General features: G+C 47.4%; 1 protein-coding gene across 3 annotated transcripts in view; it reads right to left on the bottom strand.

The window, feature by feature from the left end:
* Positions 1-18,547, bottom strand: part of LOC119176095 (Krueppel-like factor 6) — a 357,912-nt gene that overhangs the window by 60,075 nt on the left and 279,290 nt on the right. For 2 of the 3 annotated variants that reach the window (XM_075876904.1, XM_075876905.1), the window contains exon 2: positions 7,461-7,508. The exons of the other annotated variant lie outside the window; for it this stretch is intronic. In XM_075876904.1, coding sequence (XP_075733019.1) covers positions 7,461-7,508 — 48 coding nt within the window. The remainder of the gene's footprint in view (positions 1-7,460; positions 7,509-18,547) is intronic. 3 annotated transcript variants of the gene reach the window in all.

Here is an 18,547-nt window from a genome sequence, read left to right as displayed (position 1 = left end):
GTCACCGTGTATTGTAGTCCTCCTGCAAATAAAATAAATTGGTACAAGAACCTATATAATGAAGATTGCGACTTTACAGCCCCTTAATTCCTGACACATTCACCTTTTCATGATAAACAGTCAACTAAAATAATGAGAGTGGTTATTCATAGTCAGCAGTCCCGGCTTCGTTCATCGGGGAGTGTTTTATGTGCACGTTATCTCCAAACCACAGCTTGGCCTGACATTACGTCAAATGGGGACAAATTTTATCAAGGGCACACGCGCGTCAAATCACCGCGTTAGTGCATGGGAAATGAATGCATACCACTTACTCAGGCGTTCCAATGGTTTCAGCCTTGTTTGCTTCATTCGCATTTGTTTTTTTCTTTTAGATTTGTATATTTGAGTCTGCAAAAGCCTGAATTCCTACATTGAGTATAGCTGGCTTGCCTACCTAGCCGTGAATATACAGGTACTACCTGTATATTCACGGGTTTCGACTGATAACACACACCTGCATAAACGACGCACTCTTTGTGGCCAGTTTCATGTTGTGAATGTCTAGATTTTTTTTTTTTTTACGTGGCTGTTGACATTAACGTATCTTCATATAACCGCATGCCTCAAAACGGTCAAAAAGCGTGCATCGTTGATGCAGGCGCGTTTTATCAGTCGAAACGCACTTCGTCTTATGAAATAGATATGTGACGAAAGCGACCTGAGGGCGCGCGGATCTTGTGCTAAACAAGCGCACCTTCTAACATTGTCACCCGTGCAGAACATGCATGCCTGCATTTCTGTAAGGCCACGCATGCTCCTGTGCTAGCGACGTCACAACCCGCAACGGCCGCAAGGTGCCGTGCCGCAGAGCAAGGCTCGCGTGACAGACGTGGCCACGGCTGTAGTACACATGAGTGAACCCATGTTCTCATGCAAGCCTGACTGGAACCTTCCTCCTCTTGATTTTTCATCCCTTTCCCTCTATTTCAGGACGTCACCAGTGACATCATGAAAGAAATTTTCTGTTCACGATTTATTCCTAGTGGGATGCTCGGCAACCGCCAGTGGTAAAAGCGGTGCTGCCCCTGCCGAGGAGTGAATACATGGGAGGTATAGATTCTCCGCTCCCTGCATATATGGTAGGACGACTAGGTTTGCTTTGAAACCGACCTCGGTGAAATAGCATTCCTTCATTGCGATTGTGAAGCTCGTGCACTATAGGGGTGCTTCTGCATTCTGCGTCACTACGTATGGGCACTTAGGGGTTGCTATGCTGATTGCACGCAGAGCGCATATTTGTTCGTGCTTGCCGCAGACGAATACCTCCACGAGCACACCGAGGCACCAGCTGAGAGAGCCAACCAGAACGACGAGGCTTGCTTGCACCCGTAATTTGGTTTGCGTAGGCACAGCTGAGCGCCGCAGTGCTGTTGAAACGGGGTTTCTAGCAAGGCCATGCGCGGCGGTGCAAAGGCGGCCGAACGCGCTCCGTCCGCCAGACCGCCGTGCGCGCGCGTCTCTGGCGAGCCGAAACAAGCCCGGCTAAGTAATGGCGCGAAAGGGAGACGAGCCGGCGCATTAATCACGCCTACTGTGGCCCCCACCCGCATCGAAACTTCGTACACTCAAGCCGCCGTCTACGAGTGATTTCGCCGGGCATCGCGTGTATACAGTTCCGATGCTCCACCGCCACGAAGCCATTCGGTTCCCGTCGTCTTCGTTTCACTTGCACAATGCGCGGCGCGAATCGTGATCGAGCACCGCCATCTTGAGCTACTTACGAGAGGAAATGAATAAGCGGATGGGGAAACCAATTTGTTGCAGATAATGCATACGACGAGTGACGTCTACTAAAAGCTGCCACAGGAGCGCAATATACTGATTCAGCGAATAAAATCGCAGCTGTATATACGAATACATATACACGTGGGCATGATTTCCAGAGGCGCTTAGCCTTTAGAGCCTTTGTTAGCCGGCTGTCATTTCTTCGCTGTCTACACCTTATAGCGGAAATTAAAAATAAAGAGACTGCCGTGGCGTGCAGTAGTGACGCAAGGCTGAAGCCCCAGCGCAGCTGATCTGTCCTACATTGGCCTTGGCCAAGATGCCAAGTGATGCCACGAGGTATGAAGTCAAGTAATGCCATGGTCCAGTTAAGTACAGCAGAGTCACCTTTCACCATTCCGACCGTATTATGTCGTGCACTACTACAAACAAGTCAAGTGATTCTCAATAAGCGGCTTCCTCATCAACAGTGCGAGCTTTCTTCGATCTGTATATGTATGCGTCTTGCCACCACCACACGCAAGCTTTACACAAACGAAGGACTTTGTGCGAAGTTGGCCGTGCCGTCACGTCTGGCACGACCGAGCGGTCCAGGTTTCAGGTGGACTGGTGGTGGAGCAGTGTACGGGAGCGAAGCAGGCGCAAAGCTGCGCGACCGGTTGCCAGGCAACGCGTGGTGACGTCGTCGGTGTTCTTGTTTTCATTCGCGTTGGACAAATTACGGCCGGCTTAAACAGCTCCGCTGTCAAAAGGAACACAATTGAACGTCCAATATTGCAACAAACACACCACACGTTGTCAGCAAACGAGCTCTTCGGCGTATATCTAGGTCTCGTCCAGACAATCAAACGCGACGGAATCGAACACGCTTAGCGAGCAGGTTCATTTACGCCTCTCTCATTCGACGCCGCACGGCGACACAGCAGAGACGCCATTTAAAACAAACTATTCCCATGTATATTCTTCCCCGGCCCCGCGGCGGCTCAGCCAACGTCGCCGCGCAGATCGTGCGAATTGCGGCGGCGGCAGCAGAGTGCGACGATGCCGCACGGCCGTGCGCGTTTCCAGGTGAGCGCCGCCTTATCGCCACTCGCGAAATATAGGCACACATGTACATATGTGCACGCGCTGTCGCAAACAGAACACCGGCGATGGGGAACTAGGGACGACTCGGCGGGGAGCGCGTCGTCTTCGCGGCGACTTGGTATGAAGGGGTGCTGCACAGCCGAGCGCGAAACATGAAAATACGGCTCGCTTTATTGACCCACGAGACTCAATTTTACGGCCCGAGCGAACATCATTCAGACAGTTTAGCGCCGCCGCTCGCTCTCCGGCGGCGTTGCTTTATAGCACAGTGTATACAGCTTAACTGGCGACGGCGCCGACGCTGTCCCGCTTCTTCCTGCTTCCCCCACGGCAGCGAGCCTACCAGGAGTCAAGGAGCCGTCGTTCCTAAATAATAAAGAAAAAAAAAGAGAGAGAAGGGGCGACTGTGTGGACAGGCTTCATTTTACGCCTCCCGCCGGATCTGCCTCGTCGCTTTTGTTTTATTTTTTCGTTCGCTGCTGCAGGGTTCTTTTCCAACTGTAAATGAATAGACAATGTCGGTACGACTCGGTCGTAGTGCAGTCCCGACATTTACTGCTGCGCGTTTCATTACTCTCGCCCGCCCGGGTCCGAACGCCGCCGGCTCCAGGGCGCGCGCGACTTCAGATTAATTGAGAAATGTTGACGCCGGGTCCATGGGCGCTTGTCGCGGCCGCGGCAAGCGAGGCAGACTATAAATTACGGTGTCGTTTTTCATCGGCGTGAAGAGGAAGTACGCCTTATGAATTTCCTTTCTCGAAACAAAAAAAACAACAACAAAAAGTTAGAAGTAAGTAAAAAAAAAACGACACGAGAGCAGCGCAAAACGCAACGCATGCCAAGATGTATTACTCGCGTATCGGTTCGAGAAGCATTAAAAATATCCGCATCGAGAGTATGTTCATTAACGGAATCGGAGATATTTTTACCACCTTAGTCAGAATTTCTTTTTATCCCCCTTTTCAGATGTACCAATGTGGCCGCGTCCACACCCGTTCTTGTTAGCTTCAGCTCTTGCGAGGCGTCTTTCGCTACGCATATTTTTTTACAGCGAAAGCTCTTATGAGATCACAACTCTGGTCACGCGCAGTTGTCCGCCACCGTCACCGGTGTCCGTAACCGCATCGTGCGAAATTAGAAAAAAAAAAAGCTCTAGTACCAATAACACAGTGGGGCTTCAACCCAGGTCCGCTGGGTGCCAGCCCAGTATTCAAACCACTCAACTGCGCCGGTGCTTGTGACTTGTTGGCAAACCTAGCACCAAAGAGACAGTGGGGCTCCAACCCGGGTCCGCTGGGTGCCAGCCCAGTATTCTACCACTGAGCTACGCTGGTGCTTGTAACTTCTTGGCAAACTTACTGGCAGACTTGATGTCGGGAAAGCAATCACGTTTTTGCGACGTATAAAGCGTTTTAAAACAGCGAAATAACAACCTGTCGTCGCACAATGCGAATATAGAGTCGAACGCGTGCACCCGTTCAATGGCCCAACCCATTACAAAAGCTTGTTCTTGTTCAGCTATTAACTGTGGCGAATAGCCCCGCCACGGTGGTCTAGTGGATAAGGTACTCGGCTGCTAACCCGCAGGTCACGGGATTGAATCCCGGCTGCAGCCGCTGCATTTCCGATGGAGGCGGAAATATTGTAGGCTTGTGTGCTCAGATTTCGGTGCACGTTAAAGACCTCCAGGTGGTCGAAATTTCTGGAGCCCTCCCCAAGGGCGTCTCTTATAATCATATACTGGTTTTGGGACGATAAACCTAACATACCAATCATCCAATCAACTGTGGCGCATATTTAGGTATATAATTCCTCATCATCGTCAGCCACTGCATGAACAATTGGCCCAAAATTCCTTGCAAGTGTTAAGCGGATACCACGCTTCTTAGAAGAATGACGAAAATTAGCATAGCGAATGCCGGCCCACTACGCTAAAATATTTATTATTAGTGCCACAGTGGCTATCAAGCAAATGCGCTTGCAGCAGTTACCCAATGAGTGCTTCGAAAGGATCCGAAAGGCCGCTCTTCTAGCTTTCGCTGCGACTGTGCTGCGCCTTCCGCGCAGGCCTGGCGTTTTTTTTTTTTTTTCATGGCTCGCTGACTGCAAATATAGGCGCATTCGAGATGTAGCTAAAACGCAAAATCGCTTACGCTATATTCTTGTCCTGCAAGCTTAGATTTTGTAAATATAAGCAGTGTGAGCGGAGAGGAAGTACGAGCAAATGGCACATTCTCCACGTCCGCGCGCAATTATGTTATAGATATATCCATTCGGAGAGGCACTCAGCATGCCACCGTATATGAACTGCCGCCTGCTGGGCGGTGCTTCTCCGATCGCGTTTAATGCGCTTAAAAGACAAATACTCGCCTCCGTGCGAACGAATTTATCGGCGGGGCATCTGAAGATGTCCTTTGGCGGTGATAAACTGAGCGGAATAAACGCCTCGACAAGTGCATGAAAACTCGCGGGAAAGAACGCATAAGAACATGGGGGGGGGGGGGGGGGGGCATGAGAGGAGAAAAATGAGCAAGAGAGCGGTTGGATATAGGTGCGATGGGGAGGTTGCGATCAATAATAACCGAGGAGACGTCCACTCTATCTTCCCGCAAAATCCCGCCACCGCACTCTTGAGCACGTTCCGCATCGAAGCGAGAAAGATATGGATTGTATAACCAAATTCTTTGTACCTTTTTTTTTTCACTGCTATCTTTCTCAGCGGACTGACAAGTGTCTTCAGACAGGCAGTCAGAGCGCCACTACATACTCGCAGTGCGCAAAATCGCGGCATAGAAGCGCCAGCTCACAGCTCCAAGCGTGTACGCAAAACGGTTCCGAAGAACGAAACTGAATGCTGCCATTCTAAGGGACGGAGAAGACCACCAAAGTCAGCGAAGACAGCGATTCTCGCATGTGAAATCAGCGTCCCCTGAAGCCCGAAGTACGAGTGAAAAGAAACCGATTTGCTGGCGACTATATACCCTCCGCTCGCAGCAAAGAATGTGAGGCTGCGCCCGTCCATGCAGCAATATATATCTACTACAGTCTGCATGCCTTGATGTACATCAAGGCATGCAGACTACACTTTTTTTTTAACTACGGTATTGACCGTTTTTGCAGAAAGGGGAGAAAATGAACAATGATCTACTGTTAATTTGGTAAGGTTTTTTTTTTCTGGTTCCTGAAAATGTCCTAAAAAACTGGGTGGTACCACCGGTAGAAACAGAAAACAAAAACAAAAAAGCGGAGGTGTTGGCGATATTTTTCAGATTATACGGTGAGATATAATGCTTAAGTTCCATGAGCGATGCCAGGTTAATATGCTTGCAACATATATTTGTTTCAAGCAGACTGTCTGTGACATTTACCGACTTTGGTTTTACTATATAAAAACGTTTTTTTAAAGACCTTCGACCCTCCTGCGACTTTTTTCTTCGCTGTCATTTAAGTGTTGCGTCAACTGACGTGGCCTTGTTTAGAGTTGTTTTTTTTCTATTTTAGTATAAATATGACGAAGCGAAAAAGAATGACAGCCACCAACATACGGTGACGAGAAGTGCCCGAGGTATCTACGCATATGATACGTCGCACATAGAACGGAAAGACGACCGGGATATTATTTTTTGTTTAAGGTACTATTTCACGTTAACCTAATTTACAAAAAAAATATAATACCACCTCAAAACATTTCTCTGGCGGTATGTCACAGAGAGCTTTAACGGCATCGAGATCACCGCTCAAACTTGCGGTAAACGAGCAAACCATCTTGTTACTCGAACGATCTTGCAAAGCTAACGTGCAGCCACAAAGAAGGTATATTGAATGGACAGTGTGATCACCGCCAAACCAACTCGATACACGGCAGTATTCGCCTGTTTGCATACTGGCGTGTCTCCCGCAGTCCGCGCACGCAACCTGAAATGAAATCGCCCAGCGCTCGCTCGAGCGTTTTGTAATGCAGGAACAACTGACGCTTCCGGGCTGCACGCTAAGGCGATTCTGTTGACACGTTTCCGGTCGTGCGTGCAGTTTCGCTTTCGAACGAAGGTGCTAAGTGCCGACAAGTCTGTTTCATTTTCTGATTGCATCAGCGAAAGTACCCTTCGTGGCAAAGAAAATATTACGGTTTTAAACGGTGTCGCGAAAGTAACAAAAATATACAGCGCCAAAAACTTCTGAAAGTACAGTTTAAATGTGCAGTAAAACGAAAAAAAAGCTAAAAAATAAATAAATTAAATATAGACTTGCACGATAATGACTCATACCACGAAACCAGAACACGATAAAACAACGCGTATTATCGCGTTCGTTGACTGTAAGTAGCCCTTTAAAACTTATTTTAAGTGCCTGCGATTCTCACCCAAACAAATATAATATTTCAGTATAATATGACATGTAGGAATGAAGGGTACAAACCATAGTACTAGAGCCCCTTCCATCACTAACATCCGTTTCAGTAGGCAGCCACATGACGAGCTGGTTTTGAAGCTGAAATTTCGCGAGACCGAGAGAAAACGTTTCTTATTCCCTTGCAGTTCTTAATGAGAAAAGGTAGACGTACAGGTAGCGCCGTAACAAGCAAATAATAGAGCAATCACTAAGGTTACCTCATAAGGAACTCTAGTCCGCAAGGCAGCAGGGAACGTTGGGCTTACCTGTAAGGAAACAAAAATAGAAGATAAGCACTTGGGGAGCGAGTGTCAGGGGTAAGCGAGCGGTTCACATGAAGGAAGTTTATCCCGAAGTGTACACGTATTAGGCTGTTTGTATATTTTATGCGCAACCAATAAAGCATTTCAAGCTAAAGGCTACACTTTCTTGCGAAAGAAAGATACAACATAGAGCTTTTGTGTTCCCACGAAAATGAACAACTCCGCACATACTACCCGCTTTCAGGCTATCATCTATTTTCTGCGCAACACAGGTAGCCGATAATTTCGAGCGGCGCGAGCGCTCAATTAAACTAATGAGAGTTGATGGCCGGTTGTAGCCCAGTAGCGTATAGCTTTCAGACGGCAAATTTGATTACTTATCTAAATATTTAATTATTATTGGTGTTATTTCTTGGCTTTAGGCTTGGTCAGTGACAACAGAAAGCTTGTGTTTCGTGCGCCCAGCGCCAACACAATGTTGACCTAGGATATATTTTTTTTTTCGTAATGGTAAAAATAGTAATGCTAAATGTAATTCACGCGTTGTAGGAATTCGTTTAAAACAGCAATCTCGCTTATATTTACGATAGCTGCCCCTGTTATGACGGCTATGTGCGAATTGTATGTAGCGCAAGTAGGGCGCTGCCTATTGGCTTGTATCGGATTTCCTCATCGTGACATTTCGCTGAACAACAAAACTAAGAGAGAGCAAATGACAGAGCAGGAGGCGGATAACGATATGTCATAATTCGATTACAAAACAAAACAAAACAAAACAAAAAACTGTGGCCGCAGAAGTCAACGCTGCCAGATCTGCCACTCATTCTGTCACTGCACTAAACTATTTTGGCGTAGTTCATCACAAAAGCGTCATTCCAAATTACAGGCACATGAACTTAATCCGCAGATGGCTGCTCAAAACAGCCGGCAGCAGAGGATGATCGCAGTGATCGTGCTTCACTGCCGCGCACATACAAGCAACCATGATGCTGATATCGATAACGTAAGTTCAATACCCATGACGCCAAATTTAGCCTGTCCACTTAGACAGGCGCACACAGCTTGCAAAATCAACAATAAAAACAGCGCCAAGAAGAGACGGCTGTCTCCATAAATTTGTCGATATGCGACCCCCCCCCCCCCCCCCCCCCAGTGTCGCCTTCTCGCCCGAACAATCGGTCTCGTGCGTACCCTTCAAATCTACTTCTCCGCTCAAAACCCAAGCGAAGGGTGAAGCCGACCGCACAGGCGCGCACGGGAAGGCGGTTTGATGACTTATCAGGCCGCGTGCTGGGCACTTGACTTACAAAGCGAGCACATCTAGGCGGGCATGAAGCAATCTGACGACATTTTCGTCCGTTATAGTCGATTCAACGAGACATCCTGTTCCTTCACTGGCCACGTTGGCTGCGCCCCAAAGAAGGGCACCACCGCCGGGGTCGCACAATAAAAAAACAAACACATACAAAAGCGCTGGCGCCGCGCCAGCTGAATATTTGATGCACCATTAAGACCACATACGAGTGGCGAACACCGGCCCGTCCCACGACGCGCCGCGTCAGGCCAGCATAGCTGCTCGCGAACTCTGGGCTGCCCGAAACCCCATTTTAACTTGCGTGACTCTGCAGCCTTGACATTTCTGCAGGACGTCGGAGCATCCGTAAAAATTTGTTACCGAAAAAGCAGCGCAAACCACGTGACTACAGGTCGGTCAGATAAATGTAGCCCCATTTTCCTGCGAGCCCCATTTTGATGACTCTTGCAGCACGAAGATGTCGCGGGTCGTTCGTCACCGCCCTGTCCGAGTAGAGGCAGCAGCTGCTGACGTGCCTCAGATGGCGTCGCCCGCTCGACACCAAGCTGCGCGCACTCCTCAGCTGGCGCGCCCTCTCTTCTCGCCATCGCCTATGGCGAAGTGACATTTGGGTAGGCACCCCTGGGACGCTTACACGTTATGCCGTGAAAATAAGGCCAAAAGGAGCGTTTTTTTTTTTTGTAACATTTAGACTTACATGTTACGCATGAGGCGAAATAATTCTTTTTTCACTATTCCTATGCTCGATGCCCTTAGAAACTTGCCAATGGTATCACAGCATTACAAACACTCCAAGTAATCCTAAGGTATACGTAAAACACGTAGGGAATAGCTGGTATGCGGCCAAACGAAAAGCTGTAATTTGGCTTGCCACTCGTACTGTACAAAAACTCCTTCTTGACGGTAACCGAATCAACGAAAATGTTATTTATTAAATAAAATTCAATCCACGAGTTGATATCGTTCAAAACAGGTGCCTCTAAATATACAGCAGAGAGTTTAACCTGAACATTGTTATGGCTGATTGTTTGCCTAAACGCTCATGTTTCATAACGTTACCGCAAAACATTTTATATAAATGCGACAAGGTGTTAAAGCCAGCTCGCTCAGCTACAGGGCGCATGTTACAAAACAAGGCGAGGGTATGCTTACTGTCAAGCAGAAAGCTTAAGTACAGCTAGACGTTGTTTGAAGGATAGACATGACACACTCGTCTTTGCGTGATTTCGCGTCAAAATGCTCTCGAGGACTCGCTTGTAAGCTCTAACATTGCCTTCGAAAGAAAGCTCACATCACATGGTTTGTCGTTCCGGAGATAAACGCACCCGCAGACTCATAGTGAGAACCATTGCTCTGCTTTTCGCAGAAACCGCAGCTGGCTTTTTTGCAGCATTTCGTCACACAGTTTCAACAAGAGGGCTATTTGTCTTGCGCTAACCAACGCTATAAGCAGCGGTGACTCCGTCAAATACTCGCTGTGCGACTATTTTTGCAGCATTTTTGTAACGACCATTCGTTGCTCTAGCGAATAGCTTTCTTTTCTTCTTTTTGGGGGGAGAGGTGGGTGGGAGTGAAAACATTTACAAGCTCGAACGTCTTATCTAGGCGAAACACCACGTCGACGTTACAGTCTCTGGGAAAACTCTTCGCGAAGCACGAATAACACGGTGTGACGGCCGGCGGCCGTGTGCAGTATACCAAAACACACAGAAATAATGGTGGTCGTGACGCCGGTGTATTCGTGGACCTATGCTATCATACGGGAGGGGCGCGCACTTTATCGGATGCTCTCGTGATACAAAATGATACGCCCATTTCGCACATACGGGCCTGTTCAAAAACCGAGATTGGCTCGCCGCCCCCGGCTTCACCATCTAACTTGTTCCCTTTTCTATTAAAAGAAATATGCACCGCTAATTTTTCTTCCCAACGAAGCGCAGAAGGGAACAGTGCGATAAGAAAACAGCGTGTTCCCTTGCACACTTCGCGCGCCTCCCCTCATCTACCATTCTCGCTTCCCCTTTATAATAATTGTTTTTACCTCCTTGCCTCCTTCGCGCCTTTCTTCGGCGCTAATGCTTCTTATCTCACTGCACGAAACTTGGCAACCGTGAAATCGAGCCAGCGTTCACCGACAAATTACGCGAGGGAAAAATTAAAAAAGTAAAAACAGCGGCTTGATACGGCGCGTTCTCCGCTGCCGACAGTAATGAGGAAGAAAAATGACCCCAACAACAAATCTACAGGAAGGAAATATTTAAACGCACGCGAAGAGTGGAGGGAGGTTGGGGAACATTTCGCTGAAGCGTGGGCGACTGAAGGGGAGCAAAAGAAAAAAGCAATAAGGAGAAGAAAGGGCAAAGCACATAGCAAGCGAACGCGCAAAATAAAACTCAAGTAAAGCGCATCTTCTTTTTGATTAAAAAAAAATGGCATAAAGAACGGAAGGAGAACCCGCCAATAAAAAGACCCCATCTGCACGCGCATAGAAGACGGAGCGTCAATTTTCAACGCGTGACTTCGTAGACACCGGCACGTGCACATTCGTATCTCTCACTTCCACCACGCGGCTACCACGAAAAACAGAAACCGCAAAACTTTGCGCAGAGAGCGACAAAAAACATCATAAAATGTATATATACAGACTCCACGGTCCATACACAGAAAGGCAGAAGAAGAACGCCGAAGATAATGAAAGGCGATATCCATAACGGAAGTGACTAAAAAATTAAAAAAAAACGAGAAGAATAGCAAAGCGTGAATTAGTTGGGAGGCCGTTTCGGCATGTGCACGTCGTGGCATGCGGCACAGAAGAACATACACGCATGCGAAAAAAAAAAAACAACAAACGTAACTATAGCAGCGCGTGAGGGCGCCATTCTGTTCTTCTATAAGCGACTATTGTTTATTCGAACAGCCCCCCTTTTCAACCCGCTTATCTGTTTTTGCCTTTCTTGCTTCTCGAGAAAGAAAGGCTCGACATTTCGAGGGCGGCTGCACACGTGCTCCGAGCCTTTTCTTGGCGCGACCACGGCAACGATGCATGCGTACATGTCGGCACGGTGCTCAGTGGGCTCCGGGCGTTTCTTTTCCTCCGAGAGCTCGCGAGATAACGGATGGATCAATCGACAGCGCGGCCGAAGGGGCGCCATGTCCTGAACGGGGACCGTCGCGTGGGTCGCGACGATGTGCGAGGAACGTCGTCGCGAAGGCGTGGAAGGCGCGCTCGTCTGCGCCGGTCGGTATACGTGCCCCGATAACGGCGCGGTTTCGGCTGCGCTCACTGTGTTAGGGAAATACATTAGCCTAGTATACGCGGAAGTACGCAAGTGCTCAACGAGATATCAGCCGCAACAGCCGACGCCCACAAAAAGTGCTGAATGCGAGAAAAAATATAGAATATCATTAAAATGAATAATAATAATAATAATAATAATAATAATAATAATAATAATAATAATAATAATAATAATAATAATAATAATAATAATAATAATCATAATAATAATAATAATAATAATGACTTTACAAGTGATCATCCTGCTGTAGCAGCTCACTTCCTCCACCGAATCGTTACAGCAGCTGTGTGGCGAGACGCACGCGTGAGAAGCTGAGAGAAACAATAGATGATGAGGAGTGATAAACTACGGATATATATATATATATATATATATATATATATATATATATATATATATATATATATATATATATATATATATATATATATATATATATATAGCTTTTTTTCTTTTGAAACTCATACATGTTGCAGAAAAGAAGGCAATTTCTGCGCAAGGTGAAAAAGATGTTCCACTGTGGGAAATATATTAGTGCGCGCAATTTTCCCGAGCCTCTCTATCCCCTGCAATCTCAAATTTCTCGTACACAAACGATTCTCGCCCTTCCTCCACTGTAAGGTTCTAAGGCTTTTCAACCTCAGCCATATTATTCCGCACAACTGGAACCGATTATAATGAGGGAAAGCCGAGCTAGTCTTTGTAGGGATTTATGACAAAAGACAGTACGCGCGTGCAAACACGGACACGCAGAAGGCAAGTCAACACCAGGTTGGTCATCGCTCTTCTGTCCGTGTGGCGCGCTGGCTGTTTTTTTTTTTTTTACCATGAATCGAATCGATTAACCGCGTCTTCAGAGAGGTGGCTCTCCCTTAATAACTCTCTTCGAGCGGGCGCCTCGCTTCTCTTTCCTGTGCGCGTTTGTGAACGACCTTGTTTCTTCTGACAAACGGCGGGTTCGAGACGCTTGTTTCAGCGCGCGCTTTTTTTGGTGCGAGGTCGAATGTCCACAGGGTGGTTTCACGCTCAGAGCCGAGCGGGGCGGTGCTGTTCAGTAGGAAAAAAAAAAAGAAAGAGTCGCGAGTGTTCGAGCGAGAACAGCGCCGACAACAGCAGCATCCACAAAGCAGTGTGTCAATCCGAGGAGCAGCCACGCCGGCTGAGGCCGAGAGAATGCGCGCCATTGTCAAAAAAAAGTAATTATGATAATAATAAAAAAGAAGAAAAAGAAAACCAACTCCCAAGGCCAGCCTCACGACACGCTATACAGCACCATGCGTGCGGCATAATGGGACGCATTCAGATACAATCTGACCTTAGCACGCCAACGAATCCACGGAGCCAACTTTCTTTTTCTTTTCGATTTGCGGACCCAGCCGCACTTGTCGACATCCATCGCAGATAGCGGGCGAAGGGACCCGGGGTGGGCGCGGAGAAAGTTGAAGAGATGTTGCGCGGCCAAGGCAAGGCGAGTGACATGAAAGCCGAGCGGAGGAACTGGTTGCGTAAGCGGCTGCAGCCAGGTATGCGGGGAAGGGCCGGCTCACGAGAGAGCTGGCTTAAGAGCCGGCGGCGAGAATAAATTGACACATTCCCAGAAGAGACGCGTGTCGGCTGGTGCGCCGCTATAAGTGACGCTGACACTCGTGTTCGCTCCTTCTTTCTTAATTGTTTCTCGCCTCGTTGCGTCACCGCAGCACGACGCCTAAATCGCTTCAAGGTTGCCAATACAAAAGAGCAATACATTAACCACTCGGCAGGGAGGGGCCAGGCGGAGCGCAGTCGAACAGTCATATCGCAGCAGCTACAAATAACAAGATAAAGAAAAGTGAATCGCAGCCACGCGTGGGTGACTGCAGTGCGGGAACGGGCTATCGAAAAAGAAATGTTATCACAAAAATTATGACAAGTTCCTGCTAATTATGGGACGAAACAGATAAAAGCGATTCTTAGGGCCTTAATGTAAAGCTTGTTCTGGGCAGCAGCTTTTCCTCGCTTTTTTGCATCCGCCTCGGGCGTATTTCGCTCATGATCAAATTCAATGCGTTCATTTGCAGATCTAGAAATCCAATTAGCGACTCGATCTTTTTTCTGGTTTTTTTACATACGCGATAACAGAGAGAGAAAACAAATGAGCGTATGGACAGCGTCACGCGTTTGTTTATTATGCATCACGTTAGACTTTTTACGTTTAACTCAAGATCGAAGCTGATGCCTCATGGTGATATATCGGAGCGAAATGTTTCGCAGTGCCTTTGAGGTGGCTTTTGAAAGCATCGTCATAATAATCAACACCAGTCAGACTAGGCCCACTGCAGGGCAAAGGCCTCTCCCATGATCCGCCAATCAATCCGATCTTGTGCTTTCTGCTGCCACGCTGTATACCTGCGAACTTTTTAATCTCGTCGGCCCACCTATATTTCTGTCTCGCGTTCGTGCGTTTGCCTTCTCTGGCAATCGAGTCAATTACCCTTAATAACCAGCGGTTATCATTACTACATGCTACGTGCCCGGCCCATCTCTATTTCTTCTTTTCAACAACAATGTCAAAATTGAGCGAGGCAGGAAGAAGTTAGGAGAGAATAAACCCGTGAGAACGAAGGTCATCCAGGGAACTAAGGCGGCCTAAGTTAGCAAGGTCAGAAGTTCAAAACCGCGCCGTTTTTAGGGGCGAAGCTCCTTGCGGCGTGGCTTGTGCGTCCCCCGTTGTAGTAGTGCATAGCCTGTGCCACATACCCGCACACCAGTGACACATACCCACCCTTGGGCGCATATCTGCATGTCCACATGTTACGAAAAAACGTTGCACAGCGTCGTTATCACGCTCTCGGTGTTAACAAAGCGCTGACAGCAGAAATGTGATACATACTCTCGTTTAGTCCTTGGATTGTCCGCTGGATGGCGGTACTTTCATATGATGAATATATGATAAAAAGCGAGGTGGCGGTATACTTGAAGTGTTCACTAGATGGACGGACGGACGCATGGACGGTCAGACAGAAAAGCAGACGGACAGACAGACAGACACACGGACAGACGCATGAACGGACGCACGCACGGACTGAAGCACGGAAGGATTGGCGGACGCTTCGCCCCACTCATCATTCATTCATTCCGTGCGTATGCTCGACTTTTTTTTCCTTATAATGGAAATATTAACTTTATTCAGTTAAAGAGGTACTGACACAAAAACTATGGCCTCGCGTTTTTCTGCAGCAATGTGTTGTTGGGGGCCTGTTAGTCATGACACGACACGTCGTTTGCTGCAGCACGCAACAGATAATTAGCTACAGGCCCCTCATTATCGATCAGTTTCGGTTTGAGAGAGCTCCAAAAACTGGGTGCAACTGTCGCCACCTAGCGTGTGCAGATCTTGACCACGTCACCACGCAGAACTGTGACCCACTTCCGCAAGGTCCGCATTATGAATTACTTTCGAATCGGAAATGGGACGGCAGTGTCGCCAAACACAAATATTTCTAAGCGTGTGCCACATCCAGGCACTCGCGATTAGCTGCCAAAAAGTATAGACTGCGAGAACAAACGCGGCAAAAAAAAAAAAAAGGCGGCTACGGCGTCATCATAACTTGTTTTGTTGACTGCAGCGCGGTGACGTGAGAGAAGTAGGGGGTCACCTCAGAGGTCCCTTCAAGGGTATCAATGGCGCGATTTAGTCACTGACCTCCACTAGGGAGTGGAGGTCAGTGGATTTAGTCGAGGGCTCACGCGAACTTCAAAATTATTTTTAAACAATTCCCCAGCTATATTCGCTGGTGATATTTTGCAGATGATATACTAATGTTCCTGGGAATCGACGCCACAGGCTATTTCGCCCGCGAAATTTTGTGTCAATGCCCATCTAATAAATGGCCCGGTGAGCTACGAGTCATGTGAAGTTGAGAGCTACTATGGGCTGTCAGGTGGTATTCTGCAGTGCTAAGAAAGTGCGACAGAACCCTCTACTTAGAATAGCCCAGCAGCCTAGCATGCAATGACGAAATTCGATTTGAGTTCAGATGCCGGACCATTCCCAATCGCATATTTACCTAAAACGCGTGATAAAGGAATTGTTCAAAAAAAAGAAAAAAAAAAGAAGACGTCTTGTCTTGGGTGCGCGCGGCCTCACTGGCGACCACCTGCCGGTAATGCACTTCCTCACCAGAGCAGCAATGGCCACCCTAGTGCAGTACTTGGCCACTACCTCACTTTCGAAAGCAGCAAATGCGTAACAAAAAAAGAGCCACAGAAAAACAGTATCTGGACAGGGATGAGCTTGAACTAAAAACTAAACCATATGCGCAAGGCTATATACAAAAGCATAAGCTTTCCTCGCGTATCTGTTGCCTCCACTGTGTCCATCGGCATTTGTTCGATTCTTTCATTTGTAGGCCTCGATACACGAGAAAACGTAGACAAAGAATGCCGAACATCATGCTGCGAATGAAGTCTTGGGAGAAAAAAATTCCACTGATCAAGCGCCCGAAGGGAATATATTACATCACTTTCTTTAGGTAGTGGCTGACGCAGTGTAACGTAGGACCTTCCAAGGCCTCCGATAACATCGTCTTTTAATGACCGATTTCGCAGAGCCTGCTCCGTGCATATGAATGAGGCTGGTGCACGATATTTGTTCTCGGATTGACTCACTGCTGTATAAAAACTACCGGGTTGGCATAGCGGTATAACGAGTGAGATAGGAAAACGAACAAGAAATAAATACAGACTTCGGCACGATGGTACGGAGGAAAAGGATTATTAATGCTTCGGTATGACAAGTGCAAAAGAGTGTGAGTAATTCGGTAGAACAAATCCAAGTACGTAAAGAGAAAAATACGCGATACGATCATCTGTAGTTTGCGACATCATGGCGGAAAATAATGACGGCGTCAGAAATCCGCCCCACAAATAGCTATAGAGTCACAGCCACGAAAAAGACGGAACCGGCTATTACTAAGCGGCAGACCTGACGCATTATAAGTGCCACACTACAGTGGTCTATTCATGAGCTAAGCACTCGAAGAAGAGGCGCGAGGAGATGTTTCGCGCATATGTACACCTTTTGAGTTGAGTAACATCTCGACTTTCGAAAATGCTTCCTTGTTCTACGTGACATGCCATTCGTCATACGCCTGATAGGATCACAGAGAATTGTACTTTCGTAAAGAGTGGTCACTCGAACTTTTTCGCGGCCGAGCAAGAAAGGGTCTGACCAACCGCTAGATGGCATACCCATGCTCGCTTCTACTAATCTTTCAAGACAAGTAATAGGTAGCCGCCTCAGGAAGACATAGAAAACCCAAGTTCGGCATCAAATTTTCACTAAGAAGAAATTTTATTGATTTGTGCAATTTTTCATATATATTTAACATCGTGTCCCGCTGAGGACGTTTAATGCTTTACGACAAAAGTGAGTAAAGTCTGACTATAAAGTGTTGCCTTTCTACATTTGTTTTGCACAAAGCCTGGTGTGCAAATTGATGCTGTTTAGATGTATATGTACTGTACATGTATTGTCCTTTGAGGAAGTATGGGTGCGTAGCCTAGTGGTGAAGACAGTCGCTTTCCGAGCCTGAGAGTTCGGGTTCAAATCCCAGCATCGTAAAAAAAAAATTATTCTATTTATGTTGGAGATACTATCGAGTCTGACCAGCCACTCGTGGCGCTGAAAGCAGCGCAGTAGCTGGGCCGCAGGGCCCTATACTGGAGTGTCCGCTCTTCATGTAAGTATGTTTCTCTATGATAGATAGGATCGTGATCCGTAGTTGACCTCAACCTCACAAAGCGTTTTAACGCGCGCATACATAAAGTACAAGGATACTCTGAACCGTTATTGGCCTAGGCAAATATCTGGTTTCGGAGTCTTTTGATGTTGTTAATAATAATCTGTGGCGTTTTACAACCCGAAACCGCGATATGATTATGAGAGACGCCTGTGTTGGGACTTCTTGACATGTTGATTATCTGCTGTTCTTTAGAGTGCACAGATATCACACAGTACACAGGTCAATTACTATTTCACCACCATCGAAATGCCACCGCCGCGAAAGGGATCGAACTCGAGAATTTCGGATCATGCAGCCAATCACCGTAGCCAATGATTCCCCCTGTCGGACAGTTTTAATGTTGCTTTACCCCCGTATTCAGAAACACTCCTCGACTCGAATTCCATCCTTCACTTGACTGAGTTGAGCACTGCACCACTGCTCGACTGAAATTGACGCTGCGCTTCTGAGGAATCGCTGCAGAATATTGCCGATATACAATGACTTGGTCCGCCAAGAGACGGCGCTCCCTTCGACTTTTTCGTGTCGAGGAGAGCCCTTGAGCGAAGGAGCGTTTGTGAATATGGGGGTTAGACTGTTATAATTTTGTGATGATTTGTTTATTTCGCACGTTTGTGAGCACTGACAGACATAAAGCATTTACGA

The sequence above is a fragment of the Rhipicephalus microplus genome, chromosome X (genome assembly GCF_043290135.1).
Source record: "Rhipicephalus microplus isolate Deutch F79 chromosome X, USDA_Rmic, whole genome shotgun sequence".
Lineage (NCBI taxonomy): Eukaryota > Metazoa > Arthropoda > Arachnida > Ixodida > Ixodidae > Rhipicephalus > Rhipicephalus microplus.
Note: the sequence above shows the minus strand (reverse complement) of the source record. Positions and strands in the feature narration are given on the sequence as shown.